The sequence below is a fragment of the Mesocricetus auratus genome, unplaced genomic scaffold, assembly GCF_017639785.1.
Source record: "Mesocricetus auratus isolate SY011 unplaced genomic scaffold, BCM_Maur_2.0 Super-Scaffold_100057, whole genome shotgun sequence".
Classification (NCBI taxonomy): Eukaryota; Metazoa; Chordata; class Mammalia; order Rodentia; family Cricetidae; genus Mesocricetus; species Mesocricetus auratus.
Genome location: NW_024429233.1, coordinates 1,844,266 through 1,865,780, shown reverse-complemented (window position 1 = coordinate 1,865,780; position 21,515 = coordinate 1,844,266). Strand labels below are relative to the sequence as shown.

Sequence of the window (21,515 nt, the reverse complement as noted above, 5' to 3'; positions counted from 1 at the left end):
AGCGTACTGTTCCTGCCATGGAGGCAGCAATTTATGGGCAAAGTAAGAGGACTGCAGGTCAGTCTAGTCTCTGTAGTGTGGCTTCAGGTGAGTTCAGGTTAGGGGATCAAATAAGATTCGCTATGTCTTGATGTAGGTTTATATGTTGTGGTGTTGTGAGCCCAATATACAAATGCTCCGAGTCTGAGCCATACTCCCAGGGCATCTATCTGTTTTTGTTTAAATTGAGGTAAAGAGAACATCTCTTCAGACAGGAATGTTTGTCCTGGATGTGTGATCATTTATGCTCAGGACCTTCATTCTAGTTCCCAGATGTGCCTTGTATGTGCTTCCTGAATCTGTCATTTTAATTGTCATTCTTAGACAATCTCAAGTCAAATAGTGAAGGCTGAAGCAACCACATTGCTAAAGATTAGTTCTCATTTCAGCTGCAACATGTAGCTTGTGTGCATAAAGCTAGAAGCAGATCCCAGAAGAATTTGTAAATTATCATTCAAACAATTATGAAACCCTAATCAGGAATGCATTATAGAAGGGAGTGCTAAATTTTAAACAACATCATAGATTCTAACTGGAATTCTAAAATGGGCATAGAAATCATGCAGAGCCAGAGTGATCTGGAGCTCAGGAACAGCCTTGCCTATTATAGACAGGTCTCCAGAAAAGTCCAGTGTGGTGACTCTTACCTTTAATCCCAGCACTCAGGATTACAAACATTTGACTTCAACCAGGTTCCAGATCATTGGCTTTCCTGTCTTGGACAGATGTGATCGCCACTATGTACATCCCAGACCAGTGACTCCATGCACGACTCACAGTTCATTTCACGTTTTTCCATGGGACACAATCTCTGCTAAGCTACTGATACCAGCCTTGAGCTCACTCTGAATTTCATGGGGGTGTTGACTTTGTTCCTGCTTTCTCATCCTTCTGAGCAATGGCTGCTTCATGGGGCATCAGAATGGGTAGTTCCCAGATCTAGACCAAGCTGACTATGTCATGGGGTACAAGTGAGGCCACAAGATCAGCCTGTACACAGCACAGCAAACAAGCCTATAGGTAGTGCTAATTTAGCTGTGCGGTAGAGGTGCACACCTTTAATCCCAGTATTTGGGTGGCAGAGGCAGGACCATCTCACTGAATTCGAGGCCAGGATAGGCTCCCAAGCTACAGAAAAAAGTGTATCTAAAGAAACCCACACAAAGAAGGAAAATAAATCACAATTTAGAGAGGTGGTGGTGGCAGACACCTGTGGTAAAATACTTTTCATGATTTATTAAAGCCACTGCAGATCAAATAGCAAAGCAACCATCCTAGTTATGCAAATTCCAGGCACACCTTTAATCCCAAAACAGAGCAACCCAGTTCACGCCTTTAATCCCAGCACTGCCTTTACTCCCAGCACTGCCTTTAATCCCAGCACTAGAGAAGCATAAAAGGTAGAAGCAGGGACTTCAGTAGTCAGTTTTAGGATTATTCTGCAGCCATACTGAGGAGAGGCAGCAATCTGAAACTTGGTGAGACCTGGTGGAGACAGGATCAGTTCTTTCAGCCTGAGGTAAAGGTAAGAGGTAGTGGCTTGGCTCCTTTGCTTCTCTGATCTTCAACTTAAGCTTGAATCCCAATATATTTCACTGGGTCTGTTATGTATCTTGTGACACACACCATTAATCCAGGCACTCAGGAGATAGAGGCAGGCAGATCTCAGTTAGTTCCAAGCCAGCCTGTTCTCCAGAGCTAGGACCAGGACTGTGGAACTGTTATACAGAGAAATACTATCTCAAGAGACAATAGAGAAGTCCTAATCTTCACCAGAATCTCAGTTCCTTTTCTTTCCTGAAAGTAGATCTAATTGAAATGAACATGTCCTATTTAGATGCACTTCCACAAAGATAGAAATGTACAGAAACCCACTTTTGAAACCAATCTTCTAGGTAACAATTCCTGAAAAGGTAAACCAGATACAAATAAGCAAACTAATTAATTAATTAATTAACAATACACAGAAAAATCATTAGTGTTTTGAGGTGACTTGGGGCATGGGTTTTTGCTGTCAGTATAGACTCAGTTCATTCTCTTTTTTGATGGGAGATCTAATCAAACTGGTCTCACAAAAGTCACACCACTATAATCAGGCAAGAGGATTACTGAGACTTCGAGCTCAGCTCAGGGTACATAATGAGTTCTGACATACCTGAGTTACATAGAGAGAATTTATATGAAAATTACAAACATATTAATGTAAGGAAGAGAGTGTATCCCAGTGTTGTGAGTTTGTGGAGTAGTGTTATGGAGGCTTTTGGGACTTGACCACCATCTGGGATTTCATGCTTTCCCACATCTGATTCACTCAAGCCGTGGATATAAAAGACCAAGTAGGACTGGATTTGGAGATGCCCAGTTATCCAATCAGATGGCAGCTTTTGGCTGAGAGGTGGGCCTATGAAGGGAAGTTGTGATTGTAAAGGGGCATATAAGGGTTATCATGGGCAGGCTAGGCACTGTTTTTTGGATCCTAAATGACTACCAGGACGTGCTGGCATTTGAACACCTGTTATGTGTGTCCTGATCAGGTAAGCCATTCACCCCCATCAGATCACAAAACCTTACCCAGGATCACCAGACTCTTAGGTCAGCTTAGTATTCTTGATTTTGTTGTTGTTTTCTTTGGTGTGGCTCTTTTGAAACTGATAATTCCATTTAGCCGAGGCTAGCCTAGAAGTGCATATATAGGCAAATGTTATGATTAATGAGACCTCGAGCTAAAATTATGTGTCTTTTTATATATTGCTGAGGTTGTTATATTCAAGGGCTAAGGCACATTTAGCAAGCACTGTCCAACAACTCTAATCTTCTTTGAAGGTATTTAATTCAAAGTGACTACAGACTTATTAAAGGCAGCTTAAAAAATTCTAGAGAACATCATTTTGCCATGAATCTCAGGAAAGCAACAAGATGACAATTCCCAGTATCAACCTCCTAAAGAGTGGTCTGGAGCTTACTGTGGCTCCAGGTTCTAAAGATTTCCAATTAATGGCAATTCTACCCATTTCTTATATTCAGCCAACAAGTTCCATTGATAGAATGCCAAGCATACTTGCCTGAGGGAAATATCACTTTGCTCTTGAGGATCATGACAGATATTTAAAGATGGCTGCCAACAGAAGAATCTGGTTCTCATTTGATTCTCCAATTTCTCTTTATCCTGAGCAGTAGTATTCACTGGAACAGAGATTTTTATTGGTCAAATAACAGAGAGATTTGTTTCCAGCGGTGTTCATCTCCAAGTGATCTTAGAGGGATTTATGGCCATGAGAAAGTCAGAAAAGGATTAATGGACAATACGTGATTTCAGGCTATTCTAGACTAGTGACAGAAAGCCTCCATGGTTTAGGCAATGAAGGGGAAAAGGGGCATGCCCAAAAAGGTTTATTCTCTGCATCTTTCTATAGAACCTGTGTATATTAAGGTCAGGATGAGATCCCCATCCTCGCTCAAGCTGCTGGCCATAAGAAGTCTGCTGAAAGATGAAGCATTTGCTATCTCTGCTCTGAAGGCCCTCCCCATGAAACTCTTCCCACCCCTATTCCAAGGGGCCTTCGATGGCAAACAAACAAACATCCTGAGGGCCATGGTGGCAGCCTGGCCCTTCAGATGCCTTCCTGTGGGAGCCCTCATGAAGATTCCTGACCTGGAGATTATGCAGGCTGTGCTGGATGGCCTTGACCTGCTGATTAAGCAGAAGGATCGACAGAGGTAAGTGAGAAACTGGTAGCATGGAGGGAAGAGTGTGGGTAGTGGGTGGTGACTACAGAATTCAGAATGGGTTCAATTTGAATCAGAGCTTTCTTACAGAAGTGCATAAATGAATAGGGACGGTGTTTTGTGGAGCACACCTTAATAAATGTAGATACCTACAGTGACTCTACCTCTGCATCTTCTTCCCCTAGCCAATAGAAATGGTTTAAAGAATGGAATTAGGGAAGTCAATATGTAGGGTTTAGGCAGAGTGTACATAGCTAGTCCTGTCTGTCACTTGATTCTCTTTCTTGTTTGACCAACAGGAGTTGCAAACTAGAAGTGCTTGATCTTCGGGATGCAGAGAATAACTTCTGGCAGGTGTGGGCTGCAACAGAGGATGGTGTCTGCCCTCCAGATATCATTGGTGAGAGCCAACCAGCGATGCATCTTCCCATACGACAGGGAAATCAGGTTGTGACTGTGATGATGAACCTTTCCCTCCAGTCAGTGGATCTCTGTTTATTGCTAAAATATTTCCACTCGTGGGCCAAACAGAGGAAAGATGTGCTGCAGGTGATCTGTGAAAAGCTGGAGTTTGGGGCCCTCCCTGTCTATAAGCCCCTTATGCTGCTGGAGGTATTTGAGCCAAAGTCTATACAGGAGTTGGAACTGAATGCATGTTGGGACTTGCTAACCTTTGCAACGTTTGCCCCTGGCCTGGGCAAGATGAGAAACCTTCAGAAACTCCTTGTGAATAATATCTCCATTCCTTCAGAATGGTTTAGTAACATAGAGTTGAAAGAATGGTGTTTTACAGAGATCATTTCGCAGTTCTCCCAACTCAACAAGCTCCAGCAACTCTATTTGAATGGTGTCTTCTTCCTAAATGAAAGACTGGACCAAGTGCTCAGGTGAGGAGGATATAGAGCTTGCTCCTCACCTGAGCTCTATATCCTCCTCACTGTTTGTATACCAGGGATAGACACTGATCCACAGCTCAGTGCCCCATAGTTTGCCCAGGCCTTCTTGCTGACACTCACATTTGGGCCAGCTCTGAGGCATCTAGTGAACTCTGGGGACCTCCACAGGCAAAATTACTCATGTGCACACAGAGTTAGTTTGAAAGAAAATTAAAGAGTAGGGATTCTGTTAGGTTAAAGAAGAAATGTGCACTACAATAATTGTATCAGTTAAGTGGAAGATGAGTTATTAGGTTGGGGAAAAGTCAGTTATTTCTATTAGGAAAGCTCAACTGAACTAGGAAGAATTTTATTTCTAGTTCTTGAAAAAAGTAAAAGGAATGGAGAAATAGCTCAGATGAAGTGTATTCAAACAAGTTTGTTTCTAATTTAAATAAACAACATTTATTTAATCCATCTTTAAGAAAATGCCAGCCAGGTGTTGATGGCACACACGCCTTTAATGCCAGCACTTGGGAGGCAGAGGCAAGAAGATCTCTGTGAGTTTGAGACCAGCCTGGTCTACAAGAGCTAGTTCCAGGACAGCCCCCAAAGCCATAGAGAAACCTGTCTCGAAAAACAAAAAATAAAAAAAAAATTAAAAAAGGAAAATGCCTTGCAGGCTTTCCTTCAGCCACATCTTTGGAGGCATTTTTCTTAATTGTGGTTCCCTTCTCTGATGATTCCAACTGTTGACAAGTTTATATAAAATTAGCAGAGACTGCTGATCTGAACAGGGGAGAGGTCTTGGACCCCAGACTGACAGCGGGGAGGCCAGCATGGGACTGATCTGGACCCCCCAAATGTGAGTGTCAGCGAGAAGGCCTGGGCAACCTATGGGGCCCTGAGCAGTGGATCAGTGTTTATCCCTGGAATACAAATAGTCATCGTGTGCCCATAGCACAAAGAGGGATGCTCTCAGCCTGGACTCTTAGGGGAGTGCCTGGACCCTACCAGGAGTGAAAAGACAGACTCTAGATATCCCCTATGTGGAAGGAATTGGCAATAGGGTGGGAGGCTGGGGGGGGGAGGGGAGTGTGGGAGGAGGGGAGGGAGAGGGAACTGGGATTGACATGTAAAACAAGCTATTTAAAATTAAAATAAAAAAAATTAACCAGGACAATAGACACCTAGTCAACTTGACAACCAAAGTTGCCACTGTTAACTCACAAACTTTTCTTTCTTGTTCATCACCAACATCACAGTTAAATATCAACTTCACAATATAAAAAGTTTTACAACTTAGAAATGCACATATTCTTACAAATTCAAATATTGATTAATACATTTTCTTAAAAAAATGTATGCATCAACTTAGAACACAAATTCTCACAGCTGCTGGGTTCCACCAAATCAAAATTAAGTGAAATACTTTTTCATTCCAACAGAGAAGAACTGGGGCACAGTCACAATCAAATAAAAGCCACATCAAACTGCAACTATGTAAATAACTGCAGTGCACAATGTCTAGGATTCACTCACCATCCTCTGGTCTGCTTTCAGGCAAGTTCCTCTGTCCTGAGTCCCTCAGTTCCCTAGCTCCAGTCACTGCTGCCTGCACAGACTGTCCTAAGCTCCGGTCGTAACTCTTCCATGGCTGCTGCAGTTATTGGTGGTTATGCTATTGTACTGGTATGTCTAAACTGCTGGAGTTTCTTGCTGCAATTTGAATACACATTCACCAATTGGGTCTAGATCACTCTCTTTGTGGACCACAGCCCTACCACACAGTGCCGATTCTCAACTACTCCCAAAACACCTTAATGCCTTCAAAATCATTACCACCTGACACTACTCATTTCAGCTGCCAGAAAAAGGTATGACTTTGCCTGTCCCTTTAACACAGCTTCTGTGTGCCAACTCTGGAAAACACTTCCCAGAAGACTTCACCTATGATACTGCTCCCTTCTTGTTTTAATTCGTTTATATAAATTAGAAACAACCTTGCTTCACATGTCAATCACAGATCCCTTTCTTTCCATAATTCCCCTTTGGAGCATCTTCTTTAGGAGCTTTGAGTATAGAACAGAATCATGTAATAAAAACAAAGAAACTGGGATTTAATTTCACAGTACATAATAATCACAATGTATGTAAACTGTAGAAAGTACAAAATTGAAGCAATGTTCCTCATAACTTTTTCCCTCCCACTTAAACCTATCTAGGAAAACATACAATGAGACTTGTTATGAACAATTTTATTTAACCAACATTTGTATTTTTATCTGAAGAATATAAATATATAAACTTGAAAGATGATTGAGGGCTCGTTTTTCTCCTCCTACTCTTTCATTATCTTGTTGTTTCTCACTAGTGTCCTTGGGATATCACCCTCTTTCTCAGTAGATTTCCAAGATTTCTCTTAGGTCTCTTCATTCCTTGCTTCATCCTGTTCTGGAGGCTTATTTGCACTGCATGATCAGGCACCATTTTTCAGAACATTCTGTGCTGACAAGCTCCAAATTCCCTGAACATTGCTTCTGATGCTTATTGTTACTTTTGATAGGGGAAATAAAGCTTTCTGGGAATGTCATGATTTACAAATCAACAGTGTATTTTGTTTTTATGATTTTGGCTTAACTCGAGGTGGTCCGTAGTGTCCAAATCTCACTTGTGGAATTCATATTAGATGTAGATATTAGGCCTAGCAAACATCTAGCTCCTTTATTTTTTATGAACTTACTTATTGTTAAATATAAAGAACATATTTGAATTGAAATACTATACTTATGTCATTTGACTTGAAGTTTAGATTTTGTGGTTGATAATTTTCAATTATGGTGAATAGTACTTTACATAGATATATTTTTCTATTTCATAATTTTTGATTCAGTTCAAAAACAATTTTATGTTACATATCAGTCCCAGTTCCCTCTCACTCCCATCCTCCCATGCCGCCTACTGACACCCACATCCCACCCCAAATCTACACCCCAGGTATGGTGAGGACTTCCATCATGAGCATCAAAGCCTCTCATATCTGAATAGTGCAAAGTGTTGCAATTGATGCTTCCTAATTGGAGAAAAGTATTGCCTTTGTCACCAATTTTATTGATGTAAAGACTGAGAAGTAGTTAGGTGATAAAGGAATTCAGAGCACCATGAAAATTCAATAGGACTTCAAGCCAATAGTCTTGTTCTTTCAGTTCCAGTAAGTTATTCTTGACTATATAGCTCAGTGATAGAGCTCTTATCTAGTATGCTACAGTAGTGGGTTTTATCCACACTGTCACAAGTGTTCTATATAGTAAATTGTTCAATTATTGCAAATTATAAGAACAAAAACTATATTTATAGAATGTAGTTCATTATGTATTCATGGGTTAGTGGAGTTAAAAGTTACATACTATCTCTAAATACATGAGTGACTCTGTATGTTGACATACTACCCTACAATTTTCATTAAAAATTCTTCTCATTCCCACAGAACTGCACTCCACTTTACCTGCTTCTATGGACATCTGGATCTCATTTCTACCCTGTTACATATGGACAGTGAGATCAATACCCTTGATAAGAAGAAGGCCACAACTCTTATGATGGTAGTACACAGATTTAATTTCAGTAATTAAGTATGCCTTAGTGGTGAGAATGAAAGTGAAATTAATGTCACTTAAATAGAGAAAATGGTGAAACCTGGGGGAAACCATGTTGAATTTTTGATTCCACAGTATTTTCTTTGTCAAAATATCGACAGGCTGTACAGAGCAAAGAGAAAGAAATTGTCTCTGTCCTTCATGATCAAGGAGCTGATTCAAATCTTAAAGACTTCAATGGACAGTTATTGATCCACCAGGCACTGTTTGTGGACAGCCTACCTATTGTCAGCAGGCTTCTTATATTTGGGGGAGATATTGAAGAAAAAAACAAAGGTAAAGATTTTGCAAATCAAATGCCCAAGTTTATGGAAACTATGTCCTTTAAAAGTGTCATGTATAAGGTCAATTTTCCATGTTTAGAAGTTCAAATATTCCTTGAAATTACGTGATTGGTATTCATTTAGATATTGACAATTGGTTATTGTTTGTTTGCTCTTTAAACCCTGAGTCAGATTTAAGCTGCCCACATACTCTTGGGTATACAAACATTCACTGGAGCTAGTTCAGATCACCTTGTCTACACATTTAATGGAGAATGACTGTACCCTCCCAACAGCTATCAACTGTCAGTAAGACCTCAGATAATAGCAGAACTTTATGTGAAATTCCTGTTTGCATAATGAAATTCTGTGCAACCTGAGCTTCCATGTGAATCGTCTCACAGAGACTATGATGTCATATGAGCATCATGTGGATTGTGCCCCAGAGACACTTTCTTCATAAGTCATCCATTATACCTGGCTCCTACAGGCATCACCCTCATCTTATAGTGACCCCAGATATTTGACAGGAGGGCTATATCAATGAGGAACGAAGGTGAGTGGGTATAGAAGAGGGTGAATTGGGAAAGTAGTTGAGGGAATTGGATGAATCTCTTCAAATTATATCAAATGGAACACTCCAAAATGGTTTCTCATGGGTGAGAAATAAATGTTGATTCATAGAAAGAAGTATTAGAGCATATAGCTTTCTTTATGGAGACATGGCAAGTGTTTGAAAAAATAGGTATTAGGCTGAGAGGTTTATTTCACTTACACTCAATGGTTATTGTATATTACTGGAAAAGTACAGAGGCAGGATCTTGAGACAGCTCTATTCACATTGTCTATCCTCAGGAGAGTGAGTAATGAATGAACTCATGCAGACTGTTTACTACTCAGCTATCTCTAAAATCTAGCACAGCCATTTTCCCAAACTGGGTAGTAAATCAGTGGTATACGAATGAAAGTTGGGAGCCCATTCCAAATAGAGGGATGCTCTCTCAGCCTGGGCACATGGGGAAAGGCTTAGGACCTGCCCTGGATGAAAAGACAGACTCTGGAAATCCCCCCAATGAGGGACTAACCCGCGACAGGGAATGCTATGGGGTTTGGGTGGGTGAGTGAAGGTGGGGCTGATGTAGGTACAAGGGAGGAAGGGTGGGAGAAGGAGCTGGGATTGACATACAAAGTATTCACATTTCTAATTTAAATAAAAACATATATTGAGGAAATAAAGAAACCCAAGGATATGGAACAGTGCAGTTCATTCATACCCTCAGTTTCCTTCATGAATCCAGTGCACACTCAGGAGAATTTTAGAAACCTGGTTTAATCCTGAGTGTAAAAAGTCACATCTTTTGTCTTTTAGCCTCTTTGATGGAATAGTTCCCTGAAGGAGACACTCCCATGATCCAACACTCAAATGTGTCCTATTTGCCTACAAACCAGAGCAGTATTCCCCCATTTCATGTGCTTTGTGTATGCATTTATTTCAGTCTACTAGTGGTTTTTATTGGTGCTTTTATTATAAATTTAGAATGCGTGGAGATCCGTTTTCAAGTAAGCAATCAAAATACTTTGAGATCGTCTTCATTTTGAGTTCATTACAATGGTGACCTATCCAGAGTAAGAGGCTGACATTGTTACTCTGGGTCCTTACTCAATTGAGCAAGAAGCAGAGTTTCCTCTGTGTCCTCAGCAAATTCCACACCATTCCAAAGCTTTGAGAAATGTGTCTGTTAGGCAACTTCTGCTGTTGTTAATGTTTAATCAACTGAAAATTTGCCAAACACTCATTCAAAGATCAGTGTTTAAGTACAGGACAATTCCACGTTTATGTCATTATGCGTAATTGAGTTTTTCTATTGGGAAATGGTATATCTGCCACATAAGTGACTTATGTAATACAGTAGAACTTCTGACATAGACAACAATATTTTGCTCATCCATGTAACTAAGGATTGAACATCTTTGTGACTGTTTGTTGGTTTGGGTGTCTTTAGTTAAATTGTCAAGTAAGAGTTACATGACTCCAAAATACCATGATAAATTCTGTGATAAGACCCAGTAGTATCCCATGACTTTAGGGATAGACTAGTTGTCCTCTGACCTCTGTTGGCAGGATGGGAACTGAACCCAGGCCTTCTAGAAAAGCAACACATTCTGTTGGCTTGTACTAATACACATTATACCTCTATAAAAACACATTACACCTCTATAAAAACACATTTTTATGATACAATAATAGTGAATGTATCAGTAAGTGAACATGATTTCTTTGTTTCACATTCCACAAAAAGAGTCAATTGTATGACTAAAACAAGACTCAATATTAAATCATTTTATGACTTCCTTTCCTAAGTATGATAAAAAGGAATGTTTACTTTTCTGTGCATTTTAACTAAAGTATATTTAGATCACATTCCCATTTCCCTTTCTTCCCTACAGGACTCTACATACTGAAAATTCTTTCGTATCCCTTCAAGTCTCAAAGTGATAGTCTCTTCTTCCTTTGAAATTACTGGAGACTTTGCGGGGGTGTGGGGGTGTGGGAAGACAGGAGGGAGAGGGAGCTAGGATTGACATGTGAAGCAAGCTTCTTTCTAATATACATATAATATTGTTAAATGCCACCCCCACACATATATTACTACAACCTACTGTATTCTGGTTTTTTGTTTGTATTTACTGAGATTTAGTGATGACTACAATTTTATTGGACCAGCAATTGAGGGTTCTTTCCTAAGAGACTCATTCTCCCTTTCTCAGCAGTCATTCATTTTCTTCAATTCCTTGTCTAGAAGCATAAACCTCTGAGATTCCTCCCAATATTCTCTCTAAGCTAGTCTATTGATATTGTCTATGTTCAGTTCTTGTTTATTCCTCCTTTGCCGTGAAAGATTGTTTTACAGAAGACTTTCTGATGCTTACACTCTTTCCTTCTACCTCTGCTATAATATTCTCTGATCCATAGGTGCTGGAGTCGAAATGTAGATGTACCCACTTATCTCTCTTAATCTCTGCTTGATATCCACTGGTACATTCTGGTGATGGACTGTTTGCTATAGAGAGAAACCTCTTTTAGAGTGTCTGTGTATCTTTATCTTCTTAGAAAAACAACTCTTATATTCTTTTATTCCTTGTACTGTTTTCTTCGTTTCTGTTGAATTTATTTATGCTTTAATTTTTATTAATCCTTGCAATCTACTGCTTGGGGGCTTGGTTTGTTCTTTTTTGAGATTAGTTACATGCATCATTGGGTCATATATTTGTTTATATGCATACTAGAGTTTTGTGTGCTGTCAATTTTAACTTTTAATACTCAATTTTCCTATAAGATACATAGAGTTATTTTACTTTTCTGAAATTTTTGAGGCTTCCTTTGTTTACAGGAATATGCTACATTTAAGAGGAGCTTCTATATGCTGATGTGTGGCATATGTATTCTGTAGTGCTCAGGCAGAATATTATCTTACTTTTCAGTTTGATCCATTGAATGAAGGTATCATTTAATTCTAAGGTGTTATGGCTATATTCTCTCTGTATGTACCATCAATTGGAAAAATTGTTGTTTGATATCATATGGTATTACTGGTTTTATGTTGATCAATGTTTTTATTTCCATTTGGTATTTTCTTATAAAGATCATGTACATAACCTGGAATACATATAAATTATGTATTTGGAATATATATGTGTGTGCCTCTGTGTGTTTTTGTGTGTGTGTGTGTGTGTGTGTGAGAGAGAGAGAGAGAGAGAGAGAGAGAGAGAGAGAGAGAGAAAGATTGAGAGAGAGTCCCAAGCTGGCCTCCTAGTCATCAGTCTGGGGTCCAAGAGCTCTGCCTTGTACAAGTCAGCTGTTTCAGTGGGTTAAACCAGTCCAGTATTGACCTCTTTGCTCATCAGTCCTCCCTCAGAGTGGCTATACTATTAAGGAGGTGGTTTTACATGTGATTATGTCCAATGGTGACAACAGTATCAATTGAGTTTCTACCTTATTACACAATGGGTAAGAATGAGAGGAGCACAATGATCATTGTCTCAGGTTCTCTCTGATAGGCTGCATCATCCCTGGATGAAGAATTGCAGCCACGTGTCTGGAGTAGATTTTTTTGCATCACAAAAATATATTTTTATCGTCTTCAAACTGATCTTAGTACTATAGTCCAGAAAATTTCTGTCTTTGATATTTATGAGAGGCTATGACCCTCTTGACTTAAGTTGGAATTGTCACTGTACATTGTCACCTACTTTAAAGTATCTAATGCTAATACTTTCCCTCATTCTGTTATTCGATGAATTCAAAGGTGGTGAAGATTTCCTGATGCATTTGTTCTATTTTAGTATCATAGGTAGTATTTACACTAGAAGCTACTTCATGTATAAATATCGTGTTTCACATCTACCTAAGTAGTTTTCACTATTGATTCAATATAGGGCATCAGACTAAAGACATCTTTTCATCAGAGTAAGATTTTTAAGGTGTATGAATGTGAATGTTAACTTACAATTTGAACCAGGGAAAAGAAGAGAGTGTTGACTGAATGTTTAATTCTTCACTGGATTCCATCTGATTCAACTAATGTATATGAGGTATTAATATAATCATGTTTTAAAGCATGCATATCCATGCGACTAGGTGTCTTGCTACTTTAGTAGAGGTCATCCAGAGAGTTTGATTAATTCCGTGATCTCACAGTTAACAAATTGCCAGCTCATGACAGCACTGTCAGACTGTATTGTCTTACTCCTCTGACTACAGTAAGATGGTTCCATGAGGAAAATCATGTTTTTTCTTTTTATTAAGTTCTTTTTTGACTATGACAGTAAGCATCTTGGAATTTATACTGTACATTTATTTCTCTTTGTGTTGGAAGATGTTTAGCTTAGATTGTTTCTGCTATTTATTCCTTCTTCATTTGCTAGAGAATTTCAGGTCTTCTACTTTTTGGTTTTTCAAGGAAACTTGAAACCTATTTAAAACATCTTGAGCACATCAACCTCACCATTCTAAAAAAAAGTTGTTTTGATGAAAACCACAAATCTAAAAACGAGTCTTCTATGAGGTGGAAATATAAATAGCTTAGTTTACATTCACATGTATTCTTTTACTATAAGAGCAGTCTTTGCTTACAGTATTTGATTGAATGCTTCTGTCTGAAATTAGGGGAGTGGGTCAAGTGTGCTAAGTGAAAGAGCATCAGAATGGATTTGTACATTTTGAATGTCTTTCACCAGGGAAGGACTATTTCAAAAGGACCATCATGGAGATAAATGGAAAGAAGAATGTGACCTCATGATGATTTTTTTAAAACAAGTAAGTTCCTACCATAGGTTACAGGATATCCCCTATGTGGAAGGAATTGGCAATAGGGTGGGAGGCTGGGGGGGAGGATGGGGGAGTAAGGGAGAGGGAACTGGAATTGACATGTAAAAAAGCTATTTAAAATTAAAATAAAAAATTTAAAAAAAGAATTTAGTAACATATCTAGGCTTGGAATGTGTGTTGCTGATCCTTCATTTCGCTTATTTGTCTGAACCAGGGAATTAGCTGCTTTTCAGGTCCTTTGAGCCTATACTTTCAGGAATCTGCACCTTCCTGGGATTTATAAATAAAGGCTGGAAAGCATCACTGAAAACTGCAGAAGAGGGAACATGAGTGATGTCCTATACATGGAAGATATCTAGAGAATGTGGAGAGAAACTGAGGGAAAAGTCCAAGGAATCAGCTTTTCCAGGACTCTCCCATTACCCTAGCTACATGAAGGCTTTAAAGTACTTGGTAGTTTTTGAATAAACTGCACCAAGTAGGAATTACCACTGAGTAATTACATGACAATGACTGAACTTTCCTGAAAAGGCATTCCTAACATCAATGTGCACATTTGTTTGTCCACTTATAACCATAGTTTTCAAGGGTATCATGTGTTTGTCATAATTTCAGTAGCTGTTTTACAATGAATTGATGTAATGGTTTCCTAAAAATGGTTATTTTCCATGCTGAGGAATGAAGGTTGACATATATTAATTATACACCTTCCTACTTTATTAATAGAACAGAATGAGGATATGTTATAGTTTTTCTTTATTTGGTACTGTAATTTTTATATAAATTCATGCTGAAAGATTATAGGATCAATGGATTTTAATATGTGTACAATCATTAGGACAGGCAATTGGATGGGGAACTATGTGTGAATATTACTGGATAAGTTCAGAGACTAGGAGAAATGGAGGCATAAAGAAATATCTCACCATTTTTATAAAGAAATGTCTAAAAACAATGAAAACTTGATTTGCTATTCAAAAAAGTAAAGATTCAAGACAGGAAAAAATTTCTTTGACCACTATTCAACTATTTTGTTGTGTGCTTACTTCAAACACAAAACTTCGTATCTGAATCATCGATTTCTGTGTTTTCAAAAATCAACGAGAAATCTAATTGTGAAACTCAGGTAATCAGAGCAATTTTTGATGTAAATTCTTGGACTTAATTTCCCTATGGAGTTTAAATGTTCAAATATAGAAGTTATCAAAATGTAATCATTGTAGATGGAAAATTGGACAATTTTTAAAAAAATAAACTTATGGGAGAATTAAGGTATTGAATGGGAAAACTGCCCAAACATAATATTTTCAGGCAGTAAAGGCAAAAGTAAGGCAAGAAATAACTAATCAAAGAAAAAACTCTTTATATTTTTGCCACAGTGGAGGGAATTTAAAATTTGAGGATATATGGACAAATAAACAATCATGCTTTTATATCATATTTATTATAATTTGACTTTCTAATTTTCAGGCTTTTCTAAATATATAGGCTCGCCTATTATGTTACTTAAGGTATCGCATTGATAGTTTACATTCAAATTCATGTACAGAAATTAACATTCATTTTTAAAGTTCCCTGTTAAAAAACCAATTGCATTTATTTTATGATAACTAATTTCCCATGTCTTGATCTTTTATGTACAGACAGGATATTGACCTAGTCAGTCATAGGATTTCCTAGAGGTAAGAACTAGTAGCAAGCAGCTCTGCTTCTCTGATATTCCAACATTTTCCCTTATATCTGACTCCAGGTTTTTATTACCATGACCAGTTAGAATTCCCACTACAATATTACTCATTCATCATTAGTTGTCATGAGAAATGAAAAATAGACTTAAATCCAACTGTGTCTGTAAGATTCCCCATTCAAGTTCCATACTGCTTATATTTTATGAACAATTTTCTTAAAATCAGATATCATATTAGATTCAGAGACAGAAAATGAGACCCTTATGACATACATTATTTATATCATTTGACAGAGTACCTTTTACCCTAATCCACTGCAGGAATCTTCCAGAAAGGCTCCGCACACTTCCACCACAGGAAGTGATGCAGAAGTAAACCAGATGAGTCAAGGTAAGCGTCATCATGAAGTCATTTTATGTAAGACAAAAAGCTGGTATGTTACAATAGCCAAAGAAATCAGGGAATAAATTCATGCTTACAGCAATGATAGTGGTAATAAGACCCATATATTTATAAATGGGAGCAATGTGTAAAATTGAAGTAGTCACAGAATGATCTATGAGTTTTCTTCTATGTGACATATATAGGGTATTAATGGGTCCACTTTGTCCATTGTCTCAACAAGGCATAACTGAAGGGTTCACACAGTACAATCTCTTATTTGGAGATTTTTTGTATTTATTTTATACACATAATTATTTAGGAAGCTTCTACAGTAGTATGTTTCCATGTGCCTTTTCAAGTGGAAATTAGTAAATTGCCCCTCCCATTTAATCCTCCTAGTGTCTATCTATTGGTGTGTATTTTACTTCCATTTACTGGAGTGATCCTTTGCTGCAGTCCCTTCTTGAAGCAAAATCTCTCTGGTCTGATTTTTTTGGCATACTTGTTGAAGGCTTAAATGCTAACACCCACAAATAAGGGAATATATGCCATATTTGGGTTTGGATCTGGGTTTCCTCACTCTCCATGATTTTTTTGCTTCATCTTTTCATACATAATCTTCAAAATTTCTATTTTGATCGAGGCAAAATGGTGGAAATCCATCACATTTTCAATCTATATTCGTCAGTTAAATGACATCTAGGCTCTTTGTAGAATCTGACTTTCATAAATAGATCAATAATGAACATTCATGAGCAGGTATTTATGTATTAGCACATAGAGTCTTTGGGTAAATGATGAACAGATGTATAGGTGGACTTCTGGCGTGCAGAGAAAATTCCAAATTGTTTTATGTAATGGATGTACATGTTTGCATTCTCACCTGTAATGAATAAGTTTTTGTTTTTCACCACATCCACATATGAATGAATAGTCATTTGTTTAGTTGATCTTAGCCCTTTAGACAGGAGCAAAATGAAGTCTTCAAGTAGTTTTGGTTTGCATTCTCCTGATTCTCGCCCCTATGTGCCTCATGTTTTAAAAATTCTCTTTGTGTTCATCTGTACCATTCATATGGGGTTATTGGTTTTATGGGAGTCCAATTTTTTCTTCTTTATATATTTCAGATACTAACTGCATGTCACCACCGTGTTTGGGAGACACTTAACTATTTGTTTTTCTGGATTCCTTATAAAAAATTATGAGACTATAAGGGTATGGACTTCTATCTGTAGATCAATTTGTCTATATTGATGATAAACCATGCTGTTTGTATTGCTCTAGCTCTGTAATAAAACATGTGAATTACATGTAGCTTGAGGTCCATATACTGACTAAATATCTCATTTCAAAATCTATTCAGCTGAGGGATAACTTGCAACCAATCTGCAAACCTGAGTCTGTAACACAGCAATCTCAAGCAGGAAAATTTCGAAAGTCACATATATGTGATCATATACTACATACACACAAACTTCTCAGTACCAATTGTATCTAGATAGTATTGACAGTAGGCTTTGTAATAAGCAATACCATTGTACCAGTATCAAGCATGCTTCAAAACATTCACAGTCACAATAAAATACTTCTAAATTTAACCTCATTGTTAATGTTTAATACTCATGTATGAACTTCTTAACTTTCCAGTGTGCAATCATTCGGCTTATTAGTGTCTTATAGAAGTCATGAGACTTCCCCAATATCTGAATGTCATTTCTTAAGTGAGACTGGAACTACATGAGGGGCTGAAACTGCTGCCTTGCGGGGGTCTAGAGGAGAGGCAGGAGGAGGAACGGGGACATTTTTGAAGAGTCGAGGCTGGCTTGCATCCACTCAGCTCTTGGAGCTTCTCATATTTCTTCTTCTTCCTTGGGTGTTCATCATCAGACATCTGCAGGCACCTTCTAGGGATGCTCATCTGACCTGCGTCGGGAGCCTCTTCACAGTCACTCCTCCACTTGGCAGGTACCTGCGATTCCTTGTTATCCCAGTTCATCTTCTGCTCCATGAGCAAGGAGCCAGGCAGGTTGGAGGCAAACTTAAAGCCAGGGCCTTGCTTTTGTGTTCTGGTCTTGCCAGCATGGTAACACTTCAGATACTCCCAGCAATTGGGAAGTTCTTTGTTGACCACTCCCTCTGATTCCTTAATCTTAAGGCATCCTGGGTGGATGATCTCATTGCAGATGGAGCACTCCATGAGCATGAAGTTAAACTTGCCTTCCTCCTCTTCTGCTGTATCCTCCTTCCCTCCCTCGCCACACACAAGGCATACAGCGGTGTGGGGCAGCATTGTTGCGATGCACTGCAGGATGATGCCACTCTGCTTCATGTACCTGGGGCCTCCAGAGTTCTTCATATCCTTGCAAAATCGGCACTCTAGGCAGTCCTTCTGCAGGCAGGCCTTGTGCTTGAGGCATTGCATCCTGTGCCTGCCACCTCCTGCTGTGGTTGTATTAGCACCCAAAGTCACCTCTGAGGCTGGGCCCAACTTGCAGGGGTTGTGGACGGCCTCTGATTCATAGTCGTAATCCTTGGCACTGGAAGGACATGGCCATGGCTCATGGTAGGCCCAGACTTTCTAAAGCTGGCATGGCTGGAGAGCCACCATGGCCTGCAGGTCTAGGGTTAAGGTTAAGTTTAGGCATTCTTCCATGTTGTCTTGTGGTTCACAAGATTTTTAGTTTCATGTGGTTCCTTTTATTACGTCTTGGAAATTACTTGGTTGTTAAGGGAATGTTGACAAATGCACAGGCAAATAACAGGACTTCCCCAACACTTGGTAGTGTGTGTACAACCAGTTTCCTGTAGAGAAAGTCTTTTGTTGTGCTAATACGTTGATCATTATTCTGTACCTTTCTGCCTTTTTGGTGGGATACCTGGTTAATTGGAAGTTGAGTATTGTGCAGAGTTTGATATAAGAATCAGATTTTATTCATCTACCTACAGCTGTCCAATTTTACCAGGACCCTTTGTTTTCTATAATGTGAACTGTTGGCGTCTTTTCCAAAAATAAAGGGTATGTAAGGCTATGGGATTTTATTTGTATCCTACATTATCTGACACTGATGAATAGGGTTGTTTGCCCTATATAAATTAGAAAAAAGGTTGCTTCACATGTCAATTCCAGCTCCCTCTCCATTTCCCTCCCCTCCTCCTGTGCCCTTCCACCAACCCCCACTATCTCCTCATTTCCCCAGGGAGGGTGAGGCCCTCCATGGGGGTGAACCATAGTCTGTCATTTCATCCAGGATAGGGCCTAGACCCTACCCCAAGAGTTATGGGTGAGAGTGCAACTCTCATTGTCAGATGGGAGTCCAAAGTTGATTTGTATACCCTGGATAAATAATGATCTACTACCCAAGGCTCAATAGATTACCTAGTCCTCCTCACTGACACACACATTCAGGGGGTCCTGATCAGTCCCATGCTGGATTCCCAGGCATCTGTCTGGGATTCAAGAGCTAACCCTTGTCAGTTTAGCTGTTTCAGTGTGTTAAACCAGCCCAGTCTTAATGCCCTGTCTTAATTAGTCCTCCCTCTCTGTCACTGGATTTCTTGAGTTCAGCTCAGTGCTTAGCCATGGGAGTCTTCCTCTCCATCCATCAGTCACTGAATTAAGGTTCTGTTTCCCAGACTCTCTGGCCATGGGATTGTAGGCTGGCAATGTCAGGAAGAATATAAAACTATCATATGCAGTTCCTCATTTCAAAGCAAAATTAGTTATTTCCTTTTAATTATCCACTTTACTTAATGTACACATTTCAATGAAATAAGTATTGAGAAGAGTTCACATAGATACCAAGCACCCTATGTTTCCAGTTTACACAGTCTGTTCAGAGAAAAAACATAAAAATATTATGTTCACTGAAGTCTCAGGATATTGTGAAGGCATTGTGTAATGTCTTGAAGCTATAAAAATTTCCTTAGTTAATATTGACTACATGCAGAGTCCCTAAACACTGGGTAGTACTGATGAGGAGAGCAGCCAATAGCTTTCAAAATTGCCTTTGAAAAGATATATGAAATTGCTCCATCAAATAATTTGAAATGTAAAAAGAGATACATATGAAAAATGATCCCCTGTGATCAAGTTGTTTTCGTCTCAGAGATGCAGAGATGATAAATACATAAATCAACATTTTTTTCTTTAGAGACAGGATTTCTCCGTGGAGCTTTGTAGCCTGTCCTGGAACTAGCTCTTGTAGACCAGGCTTGGTCTAGAACTCCCATAGATAAGAAGTCAATAGATTTAATAAAGCACTGACGTGGAATTAGAGATAAAAATCACATAATTTTCCTGATAGATGCAGATAAGGCCTTCCTTCATGATAAAACTCCCAGAGTTAGTACTACAGAAAGGATCATACCTCAATACAATAAAAGCTATCAGCCAACATCATCCTAAATGGAGGATAATATGAAGTCATCACTTAAAAGTCATTAAGACATCAGGTTGGCTGTGACCCTCAGTCTTGTTTAATATTGTACTCAAGACAATTAGCTGGAGCAATAAGGCACGAGAAGTACGTTAAAGGGAGACAAATAGGAAAAGAGAAATCAATACTGTTTGTCTTATTTATGGTTTCAATTTTAGGAAAGATACACCATAGCATGGATACTCTTAGAAAGTAAAACATTTAATTCGGGTGGATTAGAGTTTCGAAGGTCTTATCCATTGTCATCATCTTGAAGGGACACAGCAGCAGGCAGACATGGTCCTGGATAAGGTGCTGAACGTTCTGCATTTTGACCAGTAGGCAGAAAATGAATCTGTTTCTACCTTGGGCATAATATGAGCATAGGAGAAAACAAAGCCATACTACACAGTAGCACACTTCCTCCAACAAGGTCATACCTACTTCAATAAAGCAACACCCACTAATAGTCACACTTCCTGTGAGTGTATGGGGTCTGAGTGCATTCAAAGGGGCACATTGTTTAAAGAAATTTTCCTGATAATAGATTAGAGCTTTATTTAGTTTATAAACATCTTCCCAATTTATTTGGGAAAGCAAGCTAGTGTTAACAATTCATAATCAAAATAGCTACAATTGTTAATATTGATCATCAGGTCCAACACTGCGAATGTGTTTGCTCTCTTCTGTGTTCCTCTTACAAACAAAGTGCCATGAGAAATGAGAGATAGATTTAACTTTACTCTATGTAATAGTTTTGCTATTAAAATATTTCTATTTGACTTCAATATATACTATTATAATTCACATTTGTTCAAGTATATTCACCATAAAATTAGGAATTCAGTTATGTTCTTGGATTCAAATAAGACATTTCTAAAACATGTTACCAATACTCATGTGACAGAGTGTGTCTGACACTAATGGACTGCAGGTAACTTCCACAGAAGGACCCCCAAGGTTAAGTACTGAGCTGAAATCAAGGAAGCCAGTAACAGAGAGGGAGGACTCATGACCAAAGGGATTAAGACTGGGCTGGTTTAACCCCCAGAAACAGCTGACCTGATTTATGTCCCACTGAATCCAGTTATGCCTGACCGTCTGTGAATTCATGTGAAGGCACCGATTAGGAAACAAACA

General features: G+C 38.7%; 1 protein-coding gene across 1 annotated transcript; it reads left to right on the top strand.

Moving 5' to 3' along the window:
- The first annotated feature begins 3,475 nt into the window (after nucleotides 1-3,475).
- LOC121136289 (PRAME family member 9/15-like) lies at nucleotides 3,476-4,656 on the top strand. The gene is made up of 2 exons (XM_040736500.1): nucleotides 3,476-3,756; nucleotides 4,065-4,656. The coding sequence occupies exons 1-2, from the start codon at nucleotides 3,476-3,478 to the stop codon at nucleotides 4,654-4,656; spliced, it is 873 nt and encodes a 290-aa protein (XP_040592434.1).
- Nucleotides 4,657-21,515: the final 16,859 nt, after the last annotated feature.

Excerpts from the sequence above, each read along its gene's own strand:
- LOC121136289 (XM_040736500.1), top strand. The coding sequence starts at position 3,476 with ATGAGATCCCCATCCTCGCTCAAGCTGCTGGCCATAAGAAGTCTGCTG. Across the intron at positions 3,757-4,064 it reads AAGCAGAAGGATCGACAGAG|GAGTTGCAAACTAGAAGTGC; the intron begins GTAAGTGAGAAA and ends TTTGACCAACAG.